The sequence below is a fragment of the Lonchura striata genome, chromosome 1, assembly GCF_046129695.1.
Source record: "Lonchura striata isolate bLonStr1 chromosome 1, bLonStr1.mat, whole genome shotgun sequence".
Classification (NCBI taxonomy): Eukaryota; Metazoa; Chordata; class Aves; order Passeriformes; family Estrildidae; genus Lonchura; species Lonchura striata.
In genome coordinates, this window is record NC_134603.1 from 85,129,654 (window position 1) to 85,146,960 (window position 17,307).

General features: G+C 43.4%; 1 protein-coding gene across 4 annotated transcripts in view; it reads right to left on the reverse strand.

The window, feature by feature from the left end:
* NFATC1 (nuclear factor of activated T cells 1) overlaps positions 1 to 17,307 on the reverse strand; it is a 109,852-nt gene that overhangs the window by 85,971 nt on the left and 6,574 nt on the right. For all 4 annotated transcript variants that reach the window (XM_021553413.3, XM_077785519.1, XM_077785510.1 and 1 more), the window contains exons 2-3: positions 13,850 to 14,948; positions 4,596 to 4,755 (exon numbers count right to left, since the gene is read on the reverse strand). In XM_021553413.3, coding sequence (XP_021409088.2) covers positions 4,596 to 4,755; positions 13,850 to 14,948 — 1,259 coding nt within the window. The remainder of the gene's footprint in view (positions 1 to 4,595; positions 4,756 to 13,849; positions 14,949 to 17,307) is intronic.

Here is a 17,307-nt window from a genome sequence, read left to right on the forward strand (position 1 = left end):
TATGCATCAAGGCCTTTGAAAATCAGACCTGAGATGCCTATTTGAGATCTTGTCAAGAAAGGACACAGATGACTCTTTAGCAAGTCTCCTAGCATAAACAATATTCTGACAATGTAAATCAGTAGACAAATCATTGTGTTTTGCCTGTAAAATGAGGGACTTCTGACTATTCATCTCAGGCTCAGATGAAATTTTGTGTTGGAGCACAGGAGGCAAACACAACCTCTACCCTCTCAGTCTAAGAGGTACAGTGAAAGGCAAGACAGCATTCACTGTATATCCCATAATAACTTAATTTTTCAAGAGGAAAAACAATTCTGGATAGTACTGGTTACTTAGATAAAAAGGAAAACTCCTACAACTCATTTTTTTTCCTTTTTCTAACCAATTTATCTACTTCATGTCAGGAGTGATCTTGAAGATAATTCATGGCATATTTTGTGTCAAAAAGTTTAATAATAGTCATGGCTTTAAAAGTGCTTACTAGACTACTCTGTGCATTTGAATATTTTCTTTCACCATTGAGTACAATCTTCTATGGGAGTACATCATGTCCTTTAATTAAACATTCTTGAGTATTTGGATTTTATCTCATAGATACACCACACCCTGCTTGTAAAAATTCCATCTCAGGCAGTCAAAGTGCTTGATTTATTTCAAAGATGAGTTATTAATTAGAATATCTACAGACTGCGTATTTATAATCTGGTGCCATCCCTCCCTGGGGAGCCCAAACTTTTATCTGCTGGATTACTAACCTGCAGATGAAACAGAGCCATTACTGGCTGGAATGCACATCCCATCTTGTGCAACTCCTCAGCACTACTTTCAAAAATGAAGAATTGTGAGATAGGTCTAAACGGAAAACATTTTTAAGGTGTTCTGGATGAAAACCCCTTGAATTAAATTCACCTCACTTAATATGTGCCAGTAATTATGTAATGCTGTGTCTTTCCTGACTAACCCATTCACCTAATTTTGCTTTGTTTGAAGAATCCTCACCTGAGCCACTAACTTGAGAAGAAGTAGGTGCCAGCAGGATGCTAACAGACAGGATTTTGCTCCTCAGAGTGGTCCCAGGTTTAACAGTCACCTGACACAATATACAGCTTCCCAATGCCTGATGCCAGCCAGGGCACCATCCCTATTCTGACTCAGAGGTGGGAGTACTCCAGTCTAAAATCACCAAAGGCAACAGCAACTCGCAAAATACTTCCCCAAGCCAAGGGGTGAAAGCCAGTGCCAGGCGTGAGCTCACCAGCACCGCTCCCCAGCACCACTCACTTGCCAATCCTCTGCGGCATTTTTAGCTCACCAGGTGCGCCGGCTCATCCCACTCTCCAAAAGTTTAGCAATTGGGAGCAGCCATGGCAGCAAAACACCCAAACAGGCAAAAGCAAAATGTGAGAGAGAGGAATATTGTGTTACCAGGCTCACGAGCCCTCACAGGCAACTTGAAGTGCTCCAAACCATATCATTCCTAAGTGCAGTGGGAAAGGTGCTGCCATTCCACAGAAGGAAATCCACAGGAAATCCTGCTGGCTGAAATATGCCTAGGAGATGGCCCACAGGAGCTTCCAGTGAGCAAGTCACATACATGATTCAGAGATGATAAGGAGCAAGTGGTAGACAGGACTGCTGCCACAGGCAGCCCCTAGCGTGCACCAGGCTTGCCTTGGCATGGGTCAGTATGAGCTCCTCTGGCAGCCTGCCATGCTCAACTCTGCCTGCCTCTCCCCATGTGCAGGTTTGGGAGAGAAAAGAAATCTCATACAGTGGTGCCATTGCACAGGTCCTAAGCTATACATGGGGCCCTTCCCAGCTATACAGAAAAGTCTGGAGCCTGGAGGAACCAAGGAAAAAATTGGCCCCCAAGCTTGGACTTTGTGTCATACCCATGAGAGACTCCTGCCTTCCTATGCTACTGCTCTCCTTATCCAGCATGCTTGCCTGAGAAACCTTTGATCCTCAGACATTCCACCTCCTAAAAGAAGAGACGAATCAGCAGCAAGGAAGCTAATGTTGTCCAGGAAAAATAGATAAACCTCCTATGGCTGCAGAAAAAGCAACCTCCTGGCAATTTTGCTTGGGAACCATGCCATGAACAGTGGATGTTTTTTGGATTTATTTCTTCTCTGCCTTAGCATGCCCAACAGATTTGTGGAGGTATTAGTGTGAGAACGTCTCCTACTTTGGGAAGCAAGATGCCAGCGAAAGAGGGTTTTAAATGAAGATAGAAAAAACTGAGAGAGGAAAGAGACCTCATCCACATTCTCTTGTTGAAGATAAAGCGGGGAGAGCTTTAACAACAGTAGAATGAAAGCAAGTTTCCCCTAAGTACCGACATAAGAAAGACTTGACAGTCAACACAGGAAAAATGTAACAGAAAAGGGTAGTACAAGAGGTCAAAGCAGTTTTATGAGAGTTTTCCCTGAGTCAACAGAATAGAAAACACCAGAAATATTAAAGAGTGAAAAGCTTGTTCCAAAATCTCTCTCCTGAAGACACTCAGATTCTGTTTGACCTCACATCTGAGTCTGAACTTCAAAACTTGAGCTCCTTTCTCTGTAACCCAGTGGGATGAATCAAATCTGACCCAAACAGCTGCAAAATCTGGAAATATGTTGATTCTTCAGAGGTGCATTTTTCAGGTTTTGCCAGTCACCAATTGAACAGAAATCACTCCCTAGATTTCCTTCGCTTCCATTTATTTATACATTTGTCTTTCAGATACTTCTTTATTTGTAAGTACTTACTATTTGTCTTACAAAACTTATTTATAAACACTTCCTTTCTTTGTGGAAGTACTTTTAATCCACCCATCTATTCAACTCTGGTCTAAGTCAGAGCTTTTATGCATTTCTCCCAACAGATAACTGGCCATGATGGCAATGCCAGTACAAAAAAAGCTTCTTCTGCACCTCTTTATGTTTCTTTTATTCTGGGTTGTAACAAAAGGACCAAAAAATACATTAATCCTTATTAAACCAATAGAGCCAATTGACAGGGCTGGGACTGTCTGCTTCCTCCCCTTTCCCTTCATGGCCTTCCATAATCTCCTCTCCCTCTCCCTCTCCCTCTCCCTCTCCCTCTCCCTCTCCCGACACTCATTTGTGTTTGGAAGCAGCATGCTCCCTCCTGACAGACCGGGACAGGGGATGAGAGGGGAAATGTCTGGACACATTTAGTCCAATTTAATGTTGGCATCACATTCAGTCTTTCCAAAATGCACGTAAGAAACTTTAAGTGCCAAGCTGGCCTTTGCAAATTGATACCTCGCCATTTGCATTTCCTTGCATCAAGCCACAAACCGAGTAGGCATTAATTGTAAACAAGCATGTCTGCCACATGTGCCTCTTTAATATCATTCACAAATGTTCTGCTAAAACCTTTCAACTTCCAGCAGACAGCTTCCATAATCCCATGTCACTGACAAGTTCTGGCAGAACTAAAGTGTGTTTGTTGATGACAACTTCCCTCACTTTCCTTTTCCAGCTGTGGCAGCAGCACACATTTACACAGCAGCATTCTCTGCCCAGCGTCATCCCAGTCTCCCACCATTCCTTCCACAGACGTGTTTGCTAACAGGGGCTTACAGCAACTAAACAAACATGCACAGCCCTGCACGTGTGGTCCATACATCATCTTGAGCCATCTGGGCTTTCAACAAGCCACTGCTCCCCCAGCATGGCTTGTGGCACAAGCCCAAGCTGTGTGAGCATGGCAGCAGTGCCCTGGCATCCACAAGTCCTGTGGCATCCGGGCAGCAATAAAACCTGGGCTCTGCTGCACAGAGGGTCACAGCCCTGATGGGTAGCACTGGGAGTTTAACTGCTGGGTGGGAAAGCAGCAGCTGAGGAGGGCCAGACACTGTCTCCCACTCTCTCCCACTACTGTTTCTCTTTTTGTTTCAAACAACCACATTTTGTTCTTCCTGCTCCTGAGCAAAACCCTTTAAAAATGAATGAGAACTACTCATATAAACAAATTAAGGGTCAGTTTAGGGTGTTATTAAATTAAATGCTTTATACAGACTAATTAAAGAGCTTGGTGGAATTAATAAAACTAGATTCAGATCTCAAATGCTTTTTAGAGCAGCTGGAAGGGTTTTAGAAATTGAACAGAAGAAACTCTAAAAGCCTTTGCTCAGAACTCACTGCAACATCCAAACCAGTGACATACTTCTACATCACTGCTACAGTTCTGCATTCCAACATGCATTCACAGTTCTGATGAGATCCAACTGCCAGTTAAGGACTAAATGTACTGAGGCACATCCCCAGCTGATTTCAGTATACTGCATGTCTGGAGCCTGATCGCACAAATAGGTCCATGATCACCACTTGCCAGCTGAACATTCACTGAGCCCTGCAGAGACAGAGCAGCAATCCACCCTGTATTCACATTCCTCCTGCATTGTTTTCACCAAAGGCTTGGTCCACTCAGTTTAAAATACACTCTAAGGAGTGGTCACGTGCAGGAATTTCTGAGGACAGGAAAAATCTCCCATTACTTTTTGGTTTTAGAAAAGAAATGGCACTCGCCACAGAACACTGAGATAAACAACCTGTGTTGCTCGTTACATGGTTTGGTACCTGCACAATGGGGTGGCCCCCCGCAGATGCTTTCACAGCCCCTCGACTGCCTTCTGTCTCGTAATGAGCTCGGTGGTGGGATTTCGGCTGCACTTCGATGCGCAGTTCGTAAGGTCCTGAGTGAGATGGCAGCTGCCAATCCAGAGCAGGCAAGGATGGGCTACAATGGAAAGGAAAACAGATTAAAAATTAAGATCAAGTACACTATCATAACCACAAGCAGCCAGCGCTATTACTTTAGACACTGTCTTGCAATTCATCCTTCACCATCTTACATTTATAATTTAATCTATAAGGATAATGTGACATAAGTAATATAGAAGGTATTGTTTATTTTAGAAAGATTTACAGGTCAAGCATATCTGCTGGCTCAGATGCTATCTGATTTGTATCCAAAATTAAAAATTTTTAAGACACAGATTACAAATATCTTATATATTATCTCTCAAAGCAAAATAAAAAAGGCAGAAAGACAGAGGGGAGTTTTAGGAAGACAATTTCTGCTGTGAAAGTGAATGCCAAAATAGTTTGGCATTTAATGAATCTAATGGGTTTCAACAAATCTGCTCTGTTTACAGGGGGTAGAAGGAATTTTAAAAAAGCCATTTCCTTGTTTTATTCCCAACACAAAGCATGTCTGAGAGCCTCGAAGCAAAGCATATCCTTTTGGGTTAATGTACAGCAAAGGAGAAAGCTCTGAAGTCAGAACTTGCTTATGAATCCTATTGATGGTGATGAGCAAGTCTGCAGAAAATGCAGCTCACTCTTCTGGCTCAACACTGACTCTACAATTAACTAAAATACTAAGGACCTATTATAATCAAGCATCCTGACAGCATGCAGTGGTGGGAAAGTGGCATTATCAGAAACCCTCTTCCAGTACAAAACCACACTTGAAAATAGCTGGGAGACCTCTAATAAATGCCAAGTTGATACTTTAAAAGAAAAGAAACAAGGACAGTAGAAACAGCAGCCCTGAGACAGACTTATTAATCTTAAAATTGAAGCAATAAGCTTTACAATTAAAACAGTAATTTCATATCCACTCTATATTCTTTCCTTTGGTGAATTTTCTTCACTGAGTGTCTTTCAAAAGTCTTTACAAGTAGTTAAACAGGACAACTGCAGCACACTCCCCTGCCCTTTTATGTGAAACTTTATTACTTCTCCCATCAGCCTGGAGAAGACAACCAGCAGGCAGAAAATAGTGGCCCTTTGTAGGTGCCATGGGCCAGGGTTCCCTGGCACTGTGAGAGGATTTGTGTCACCAACAGCTTGCAGGTTAGGGCTCACCAGCTCTCCCCAGCCTGCAAGGAGGCTGAGAACTGGGGATTTACTGCATGCTTGCCTCACTGCTGCAGTCCAGGAGCAAGGACAGTCTGAGCACCAGGGATCACAGTTGAAAACTTTCCTTTCCCTGTGAGCTGCCTGAAGGGGAAAGGATGTGCAAGAGCTTCCACACTGGATGCACATACTACAAACACATGTTCAGTTGGAGGCTGGATACTCCATGTTACTATCCCAGTGATCCAAACTCGGTGCACTTGTGGCTTTTCAGGCATTACAGCTCTCAGCAGCCCTGCTAGCTCCACTGCAGGACAGGATTTCTACCACTAGCACAGGCACTCTTTTGCTTTGCCTTTTTGGCTTTTGTGAGTGCTTACCCAGCCCTGTATCATGAGCATATTGAACTCACATCTGTTAATGCCTGTGTGTGTATGCACTACTGAGACTTCAGGTGGTGCTAAGTTTCCCTACATTATCTTTCTTCATTTTTTACAAATCTGAGCCATGCATCTGCATGCCTATGGACACACTTTACACATTACAGGGGTCAGCTGGAGCCACCAAGTCCCATCCTGGGTTAGGACCAGGATCACCTTTGCTTCCTGGGGCACCTCCTACTACTCCAGGACAGCTCACTGGCAAGTTGTAGGCTCCAAACATCAAGTTATTCTGTTCTCCAGCCTTCAGGACATGGAGCCAAATAACAGAGAGGAAGAGAAGTATCCATCCTAGCTCACCCTAAGTGAAAGCTTATCTAAAGGAAAGATGTTGCTTCTGCAGATTCTGAGCTTCCGTGAATATCTGGAGTCAGGAGAAGCCAGGAGGGACACTCTCTCCACTGGCAAGATCCTACCAGGTACAAACTCTGAATTTTCCTTCTGCCCATCCACACATGGAAGCCCCTGACTCAGCTACAGGCAGAATGTTGCACCTTCTGATCTCCTGTGCAAGCCTTTCCCCCAAAATGGCTAGGGCCCACTCTGGAGGTGAGGGGAAGCTCTTTGCTACTACACATTCATACAAGGTACAAGGAGACAGCAGAAAATTACAGACAGATGGCTATTGTATGTAGCCACTGCTCTTTGCCTAGCACTTTAGGTACACATATTTTAGTCTGAAAAAAAATCTGGATGAAGCATATTTGAGTAATGATAAATGACAAAGAGTAGAGCAAAACAGCTGTGTCTCTCCTGGTGATGATCAGCACACATTTTTAAACAGATGTTTCTGGTTTTAAGTAAATTCTTACTTGATGGATTTTTTTTTTTCCTGAGGGTATAACATCTATCAGATTAGAAATTTTTAACACTTAACTAAGAAGAAGAACTCTGACTGACAGCATGTAGCCCTCAAGTGAAGAAGGTTGGTTTGTTTAAAGATACATAGAAGTCATAGTTTTGTAATTAATGACATCTCTTTGAAAATAAAGAACCAAAGACAAAACACATAACCCTCCCCCTTTCAAATCAGCACCTGAAAATGTTAGTATAATTAAGTTGTAAAATTCATGTTCTCAAATAAATTATGAAAACAAAAATATGGTTTGCTGTTAGCCTCAAATCTACAATCAAAATTCCAAAGCACCACCTGCCCAATTATAAATTAACAATTAATGGGACTTTTCCTGATAAAGGAAGGAAAGTGATGCATTTAGCAGTGTCATGGACTGGGACTTTCAGAACTATTTCCTATGTTAGGTTATCTTCATCATGCAGTTAATTTTCTGTGGTTAAACATGGTTAAATGAAAAAGCCACCAAACAAATCATGTAGTGGTAAAATCAAATCTGGTTGCTGCAAATATTAATTTGAAAAGGCCCAAACTACCTCATCAAGCCAATGTCAGTGGAGAGGAGCCCCACCACAGCAGTCAAGAAGAGAAAGAAAAGGTCTTCATGCAGTCTTCCTATCAAATACACATCAGTCTTTTTTCCTCAGATGAGGTTTTCCACCAGCTGAAAACCTGTCCCATTTCTTTCTGTGCCCTAATAAATCTCACTGTAATCCTCCTAATGAGGTATGGTTGCTTCAAAGCAGGTTCACAAAACCTGGTGCTAGGCTCTAGAAAACTGGCTCACTATAACTCCGTGGTACATAAATCAAATTAAAAAACAGATGAATAGTGATTTATTTTGCATACACCAGATACACAATATGATTTAATCAAAAACAGATTATCCAGTCTGGCTGACTGCTGCCTTTAGCAGGAAGATTTATCAAGTTACAAAAAAAAACAGAAATAAAAAAAGATATTAAGCAGTCCACTGAAATATAGACAGGGAGGAAACGAAGCTAAAAACTTCTGCTGAACTTTGCAAAGGTGTTTAAGCTCCATATTATAACTACACTTTCTAACCTACTAGGTGCCCAAGGCCACTGGAAAAAGAAATTCACAAACATTTTTGTCCTAAACTGCAGAAGGTATAAGAACAACTGCCAGTCTCACCCAGGACTAACGCTGTTCTTGGCCAGGTACTGCAGCATGGAGTCACCTACCCCAGACAGCTGCCTGAGAGTGGCATAAGCCACTGCCTAGAAAGAGAAGATGCTCAGTGTCTTTCAGCACTCGAAGTAAAGTGAGTGACCTACAAGGAGTACAGCTGAGACTGGGTTTAGCACAGTTTAGCCCTGTGCTAAACTTATTTTTTTCTGACAAGGAGTTTTCCTATAGAAACAAAAACACAAACTAGAAAAACCACAGGGCTGCTGAAACTTTTACCAAGCTGCTAGCTTGAACCTGCTCCAACTCTGCACCAAATGGAAATATGGTTACTATTTATTATTTATTACTCATCTCACATCAAAGTGAATGCCTGTGAAAGATCCCTCTGTGTGATTTTGAAAGAGTAAGAAAACAACGGTGATGGCTACATGTCCACCAACTTGATTGTGGTCAGAAAAATACACCTGCTTTATATTTCATCTATGAATTTACACAGGCAGATTCTACTCTCTCTTTTTTTTTAATTTCCTGTCTGACAATTGTGCAATCTGGCTGTTGAGCTGTTAAAATAGATACTGTGTCCCACCCCAGACTTGGCTGTATTTTGCTGGCATGTGGAGCAAGTAGCTCCTCTGTGAAGTGCATGAGATGCACTGGAATTCCTCATCCTGAGTTGTCGTCATTCTCCCACATAATACTTCACCCTTCTGTCCTCAGAATTCACACTCAGATATTGTTTTGCATGGGAAGTTTCATGTTTGATGGCTTAGAGAAAGGACAAGAAATTATTGCCACAGGAATGGAGATAACAAGTGGATGGCATCGCATTTCTGCTTATTCTGAATTTAGAATCCTCGGGTGTTAAAATGAGCTGGTGAAGGAGGGCCATTAATAAGATACCCAAAGGGTTGTTTGAATGAGCTAAGAAAACAGTTGGGAGAAAGCATGGGGAGGATTAAATCAAACAAACAAAAATATATCAGTTTACTGAGACAGGCTTCCAAGTAGTGTTCAGCCTTATGGTGCAGCAACCAAATGTAATAAAAAGTCACTGCTATGTGATGGCAAAACAAACATGTTGAAAGCATCCAAACATCCCTATTCAGCAGGAATATAGCAGAAAAAAAAAAAAAAGATTAGTGGCATTTTGGGCTCTTCCCTGTCCACTTTCTAGTGCCAGCCCCTCAATTAACACTAATGAGTCCCAGGAGATGGTCATTGCCACACAGCCACAAGTCCCCACTTCACTGAGTCGTGCCCAGACAGCCCTGCCTTTGCTTTGTCTGAGGAACTTCCTCTCGCCTGCCATAAACATGCAAGTTTGCCATGGATGCACAGGTCAGCAAATCCGGTGCTGCTGCACCACTGACTATCTCACCTCACCTCACCTCATCTCATCTCATCTCACCTCATCTCATCTCATCTCATCTCAATCTCATCTAATCTCATCTCAAAGATTGCTGGTACCTTTTCTTGAGAAACTCAACTTTCCCCAAGTTGGGTTGCCCTCTATCTCATGATCTGGAAAAATACACCTCTTAAAAAAACAAAAAACAAAAAACAAACAAAAAAAAACCAACCAAACAAAAAACTTCTACAAAATCAAAAGCATCTGAAAAGTCCACAAATCAAAAGAAAGAATAAAAATGTCTGCAACATTTTAAAATCATAGCTTGTAAGGAAATTGTATCATTTGGGTCCTCAACTTTGCATGCTTGAGTTTAATACTGTCAGAGTCCTAAAAGTAGAATCAAAAAAGTCCACAAAAAACCCCAAAAAAAGCTCATTGTTACAGACAAAAGTAAAATGCACTTTTGCAACTTGCAGAGAGATATTCAACCATACATTCTCTAGGTACAAACTTCAGTCTCCATATGTAAAACTACATAACCATGTGCCTGTGAAGTCAAAAACATACATGCATATTTTTGAGGTTGAAAAAGAGACTGCAGCTAAAGAAAATGTGGCTTTTGACTGTTTAAAACAATAAGCCGTGGAAGGAAACACCATAAGGAGCTTTTAAAAGTCACCTGTCTCCTGGAAACTCCTTTTGGCGTGGTAGACCTCATATACGCCATATGCCCACCCAACAAACCCAACCATTTCTCCTTTTCTTGAAAAACATTACATTTAGTGCAAGATCAAGTGTTAAAGGCCAACACACTCTTTGGATTAAGTCGATTACACTTGATAAAAATACAATGCACTATTTTTCAAAGAGTAAGAAAATTACTCCAGGAAATCTCAGTTTGTGTTTAATGAAATACAACAGGTAAAGAGGAAGTCATATAAAGTGTGCAAGATACTCAGAAACATAGCACTTTGGTGAGTGACTATACTTTTTGCTGTGATACAGGGTGATTTAGGACCTGCTTATGAGCAGGTACAGAATACAAACAATGGCAATTCAGTTTAGAAGTAGCCACTAACAGTGCCCCCATAGCTGAGGGCAGAGGTCCAGTCCTGTACCTTCCATTTTGGCTTTGACATTTTTGCCCATAAGATATTCTGCATTACACAGCACTTGGAGAGATGGAGAGATGGCACAGAAGTAACACCACTGACACAGCAATGGTTTGAGAAACACAGAGCATCGCCTGCTTGTACAGTAACTGTTCAGTAGAGTGCTTCTCTTAAAATCATTTGCTGCATGAGAGAGCTATTACGGACAGAAACTTGTTGCATTTGAAAATGAGACAGCACAATGCACAAATACTGAAATAAAAAAAGAGATCTTGGAGATAAAAGCTGAGAGAGAGCTTCATCAACACCATCTCTTTACTTTCTGCATCATGATTTACCTCCAGGGCTTTTTGAGGCAGACTGGTATATTTAGATAACTCATTTTGGTCTAGAAAAGGTATGATTCCCTTTGTTACCTCAGCACTTGTTCCAGTGCTTCCTCTGAAATCTCTCCTTGGTCTTTAAGTATTTTCTACATCCAAAGATTTGGTGCAAGGCCCTGGGCTGCAACCAGAGGACTGCAGCCAAATCCCCGCCAACTCTGGGTTAACCTGTGCAGCTCAAGCCTCAGCTGTTAGGTCAGGCTCTACCCTGCCACCCTGTTCTGTGATCCTCTGCACCCACAAGCCGAGTCCCGTGCAGGAACAGTGACATGTTCATAGTCTGGAGGGAGATGTGTGAGCCCACATCTGCACCACAGAGCCCACGGCCTGGGGCTGAGCATCCAAGCTCACAAAACACATAAAGATTCTATTTCTGTTAAGGCAGGCATTATTATAATCTCATTATATACTCTTATTATTCCCCTGCTCCAGGATTTGAAAAGCCTAAAGTGGATTGAACTTTAATTATGACAAATTAAAAACATCATCAATTTTAGTAACAATAGTAAAAAAGAGTTTCCTTTTAAGACTGATGCCCACTATAAAACCTTGGGAAAGGAGACAGCATTCAGCCAATGGTGTGCCTGAGCCTGCTCCCTCCTGCTCCCAAAGAGATGGGAATGCAAGAGAGGGAGGGAAAGGCGTCAGTGATTTTCCAAGGCATGCTGGCTTTTGATGAAAACTGTACTGCATATTCAGGAAGAGACAGAGGAGGTAATCAAATCTCGTTATCTCAAAATCATTATGACCGGGTAGATTTTGGAGCCTGAGTTGTTTGTTGGAATCCACCCCTCCAGCCCTTACGTTTGAAATAGAACAGATGTGTAACATAACAGGAAAAAAATCCAGCTCTGTTGTGACAAATTATTCACCAATTTTTTTGGAAAGATTTAAAATAACAGTTTCTGTTGCGTAGGCTGTGATCCTGTTGACGTCCGAGCTCACTTGCCCAGCACTTTCATATACATAAAACGAAAGGTATTTTTGGTGGAAGGAAGCACTGTCAGTGCATCTGATTGGTAAAATAACTTAAAAATCACATTTCAACAGTAACTTCCAACTGCCCTAGAGCACGAGTTAATGAGATCACATGGAAACATATTTCAAACCAGGAAACATATTTTATACAAGACCAAAACAGTGGAAAAAATGTTAAATACACAACATAGTGGGGCTTCGCTCTGTGCACTTCACCTTTCTTGTTTGTGTTAGCTCACAGGCACGCCGGGTGCCTCCTGACAGACCGCGGCACAGCGCCTACGGCCACTTGCTGCAACAGAAAGATAAAAGCTTGTTTGGTCAAACTGTCCTATTCCTGCCCTTGAAGTCGTTGGCAAAAAGCTGCCCCTGATATAACAGCTGAGGGCCAGCCTCTCTGATGAATGTGGGCTACTTGGCACTGCAGTGGGTGAACACAAAAGGCTTTTTCTAAGTAAATGGGAAGGTGCTGAAGGATTTGCCATGTGTTAGAAGCCTCTGAAAGACAGTGAGTGCCTAACTCTTGGTGGCCAGAGCCAAAGGGGTTGCTGCATTTCCCAGTACTGAATTGAGCCAGGGTCTTGAAAGGAGCTTGGAAATGCAGAGGAGAATGAGAACAATGAGGAAGAGGAGCGGGCTGCAACATAAAGAGCCATGGACCACTCCATCTCAGTTTCAGGAGACAGAACACGGCAGAGAGGTGCTGGCTGAAGAAAGGTGACACTGACAAGGCTGAGAACCAGGAAACACATCGCTAATTACAATACGTCAGCTACACACTTAGTGCTTTCATTTTGAGAAAGGCAGCTTCACTGTCAAGAGCAAGAAGCCAGGTGTGCTTGGGGAAGAGGAGGAGAGGAGGTGACCATCAGAACCAGGGACTAGAAACAGCCCACAAACCCTTAGAAAGCTGAACTATTTTCCTGCACCACATGCATCTGCATATTACAGCTTCCAGAAGACTCCAAAATAAAGTCTATAACTATGACAGAAAGAGAATGTTATTCAGATTTCAGCTATTCTGTGATGCTTCCTACCCAGAGCCCTGTTGTGATAAATAAATTTGATGAACAGACTGAACCACTATGAGCTGAAAAATTAGTTTTTCTTATTTAAGCAGAAGTAGTGGGGAAGACAGAAAAAAACAGAGAATCACTGTCCAGTAGAGACAGAAAAGGATTAATAAACAGATTTCAGATGAGCTGAAATAATTTCAGATAAACTGAAATAATTCACAAAAGAACTATAGCCTTAATTAACTTGTATTTACTGTGCACAAAGCATAAATGTAAAAGGCCCTGCAACAATCACCATAATGAACTCATATCCTTGTCCTTCAATATAAAAATACTGAGACATAATAAACTTCAAGTAGAGTCACAGGTTTGTCGGCACCAAATTGTCAGTTTCCCTGAGCTTCTGAATGCCTGATTTCCAGACTTCCTAGCCTGGGGCTCATCCCCTGGAAAGTGGATAACTGATTACAACCTATGGATAGTCATCTCCTAGAACAGCCTCTTTTACTCTTCAAGGCTTGACTCATGGTCACTCCACACCAACAACAGAGGCAGTTTCACAAGACGTTGTGGAGTGAGTGGATTGGCAGATTTGGCAGGAAACAGAGACAGGAAGGGGAAGGAGGAAACAAAAGCATGCAATAAGGATACTACTGGGATTGCTCTCTAAGTTGGGATTCCTTACCTCATGTAGGATGTCGGAGATAGAGGCTTTGGTTTGGCCCACTGGTAGGGATGCTGTGGCACAGACAAGTACTGCTCGCAGAAGTTTCCTTTCCTGATGTGCTGAAAGCTGGTGAAGTCTTCTGGTGACAAATCGGCAGTGGGCGATATGGTCCCATGATCCTCTCCAGCTGGTTCAGTTTTGAGAGTCATGGATGGGGTGTGATCAATGGTGGTCTTCCTTGACTTGATGGGAATCCCATCATTCATATCAATGGTGCTGTCAGTGGTGAGGGCGTTGATGGCAGCAACAATGGCGGAGCTGGTGTACTGGTTTGTGTTCCCCAGCCATGTGTCATCTGTGACACTCACCCGTGGTGAGTTTTGCGGAGAAGGAGTGGGGGAGTGGTGTGGGGAATAGGAGGTCTGCCGGCCATTGAGGCTGTATTTCCTTTTGTTGCAGGGAGATGGAGGCCTGGAGTTGCGAGCCCCCAGCCAGTTCTCCTCTGTGATGCTCGTTCTGGGAGATGTTGATGGAGAGTGCCTTGGGGAACTGAGCAAAGTACAGGCCACCATGCTGCGCTGGTAGCCCTCCTCTGTGTCGGTGGTCTTTGGAGAGACACACGGGGACTGCCATGGAGAGGTCTGAGGTGAAGTATATGGATATGAGTAGTTGGACTCATAGGAAGATGCTTCAGAGTTGCAGCTTCTGGAAGACAAGCTACTCGCTGGACTGAGGCAGGATGGATCTCTGTATGCCTCGATGTTCGGCAAGTTCAAAGTGGCAGTGGAAGGTGACCGCTTGGCGTTAGGGATGGCCTCCTCCACCTCATCGTGGAAAAACTGGTTGTTGTTATGATGCAATCCCATGTAAGATGTGATCTCAATTCTGGGGCTCTCCAGCGCTGGAGCTCCATTAGGTCTCATGTTTGGCGGCAGGTAGTACTCAGAGGTTCCACTGTCAATGTGTCCTCCATATCCAGAGGGATGGTTTGTCGATGGGACAACTGAAATGACGGGATTTGATGTCTGCAGGCCATGACATGGAGTTGACAATGAGGAATGTGCCACATTTAGAGGCAAGCCAGCATTTACATTTGAAGATGCATAATTATAGTGTTCTGAAAGAAACAAACAAATAACAAAGAATGACATGTGGTGCTGCACAAATATACTCACTTAGTAACACACCCAGCTGAAATGGAGGAACATGGCATGACACACAAAAGCACAGCTTTTCTTAACGACCCAGCTCAGAGGTGTGCCATGCTGGGTGAGAGGCTGCAGACTAGCATCCTTGAAAATGCCACTAACTGAACAGCACAAGACAAGATATCTTGGGATGGGGGACGTACATAGACAGAGCTGGTCTTGAGGACATGGTTCCTAGGTGAACCTTCAAATAAAAAAATTGAGTCTTCAAACAACATTGCTTCAGGATTCTGGGAGACTGCAGCATTCAGAAATACAACTGAAGAGATGTGTTTTTACATAACTGACCCTAACTCCCCCCCCAAAAAAGTTGGAATACACAAAAAACTGGACAAAAAAATCAAAAGTGGAGGCAGACTAAAGCAAAGAAAAAGATCAACTGCATTCTGTTAAAAAAATTATACACAATTGAAGTTTCCATTACAGCAAGTTTCCAACTGGTTCCAGTTAACTAGGATTTTGGAAAAAGATGGATCTATTGATCTGCTCTGGTTTCTGGGACCACTTATCCTCCAGCTCAACTGGCAGAGGCCAGGTGAAGGATAAACATGGATGTCTCACTACTCAGCAACAGCTGAAATTCTACTGAAATTGCTCGTTATTGCACGCGCCACATCAAGCACTGCCAGCAGCCGCACTCTGGGCCAGCTCTCTGACCATTTAGCAGTACTGGGTGTATAAAAGCAAGAGCAGAGTTGCACAGCCACTGTGGAAAACCTGGAAGGTGACAGATCACATCACAGCCTTGTGCCAATGGGCTCCCTTACCAAGCACAAGGAACAATGTGCCCTTCGCATGCCTCCATTCCTGCTGTGCTACAGGGACCAGTGTCTCAAAGCTGGTCCACATGGCATCATTTCTGCCTTGCCTTCCTGTCTGCCTGCTAAAGGGATGCCTTCAGCTCTGCTCCCCTGTTCCAGGGACACATATGTGACTCTTTTTGCCACCCAGAGATATTGGTGGGCTGCCCATGGGGGAAATGGGATGAGGAATCAACACCTCTATTCTTCCTGATATAGGGAGGCTCTGTGTCACCAGGACACATGAGCCAGACACGTAAGCTCTAATGCCAGTATCTCTTTACAGGGAAAAGAGAGTAAAATCTTTGTATCAGAACGATGACTGCTGAACTCTGAGTCGAGTAACACTGGTGCACAGGTTCCTCTCAGCAGTCTGGAAATGTATCCAGCTCCAGCTCCAGCCACAAGCTGTGTTTGCAATGTATCAGCCTTCCCTGAGGTTTATTATGGCAGCAGCATCACGTTCCTGCAGGATAGAGAGAAATCTACATGCCCTGTGGCCACAGACACTCCACATGGGAAACCTGTCTCTTTCCATCCCAGGAGGCAAGTTCCCTTGGCAGTCACCCTGGGCACTTTCCCTCAGAAGATATGGAAAGGCTGTGTTAATTACTGCATCTGCTATTACGGAGGCCACCAGGGAGCTCTGAAAATGCAAACGAGCCTCCAAGCTGGTAACCAGCAGAGCCAGCTATTCTCTTTCCCTTGTTTATCAGCTCAGCCCTCTCTGGTGTCATCCACCTGTGATCCTACGCTCACCTTTCTCGCTGGCAACGACTCCAAGGCAAACGGTACTTAGGAAAAATTAATGTGCTGTGGCAGCTTCACAGCAACTCCAGCTGATGCATGTCACATAGCAGGTAACAGTTGGAAATGATGAGCAACAACACCTTTTGAACTTGTTCTCTAGCCTACCCTCAGATACTGGCCATTTGCTCAGGAAAGGTCATTAAATTACACTGCAGTGTGCCACAAATAACACTGGATTATTCAAAATATGCTGCAGCTTCACGCTCTATTCAAACAACCAGGGAGGCGGGAAATACAGCAAAAGAGGTGCTACTCGACAAAATCCAAGAGCATTGGTCACATCAAGGTGCAGATCTGCCAGGGGGATCAGAATCCCCTCTTTCCAAAATCAGTTCCCTTTTGTTGCTGCCCTGACACTTGGCCATACCATCCAGTGCCACCACAACCACCACCACTTCCCTCCCTCCTGCCCATCATGGGAAAAACCCCTGACATGGTACAACAGCGGTAAGACCTTATCTGTTTCAGAAATTAGCTCAGAGATAGGGTCTAGACTAGTACCTTCAGGGTAGCTTCAGCCCCTTCACTGCTTTCTCCAGCTCCAGTGGAAGGTGATGTCTATGTCCACACTGCTGCTGGGACACTGGCTATGCTCTTTTTCCACATACCCTTCCACAGCCCCCTGCTCTGGCATACAGCTGGAAGTCACTGGTAACAT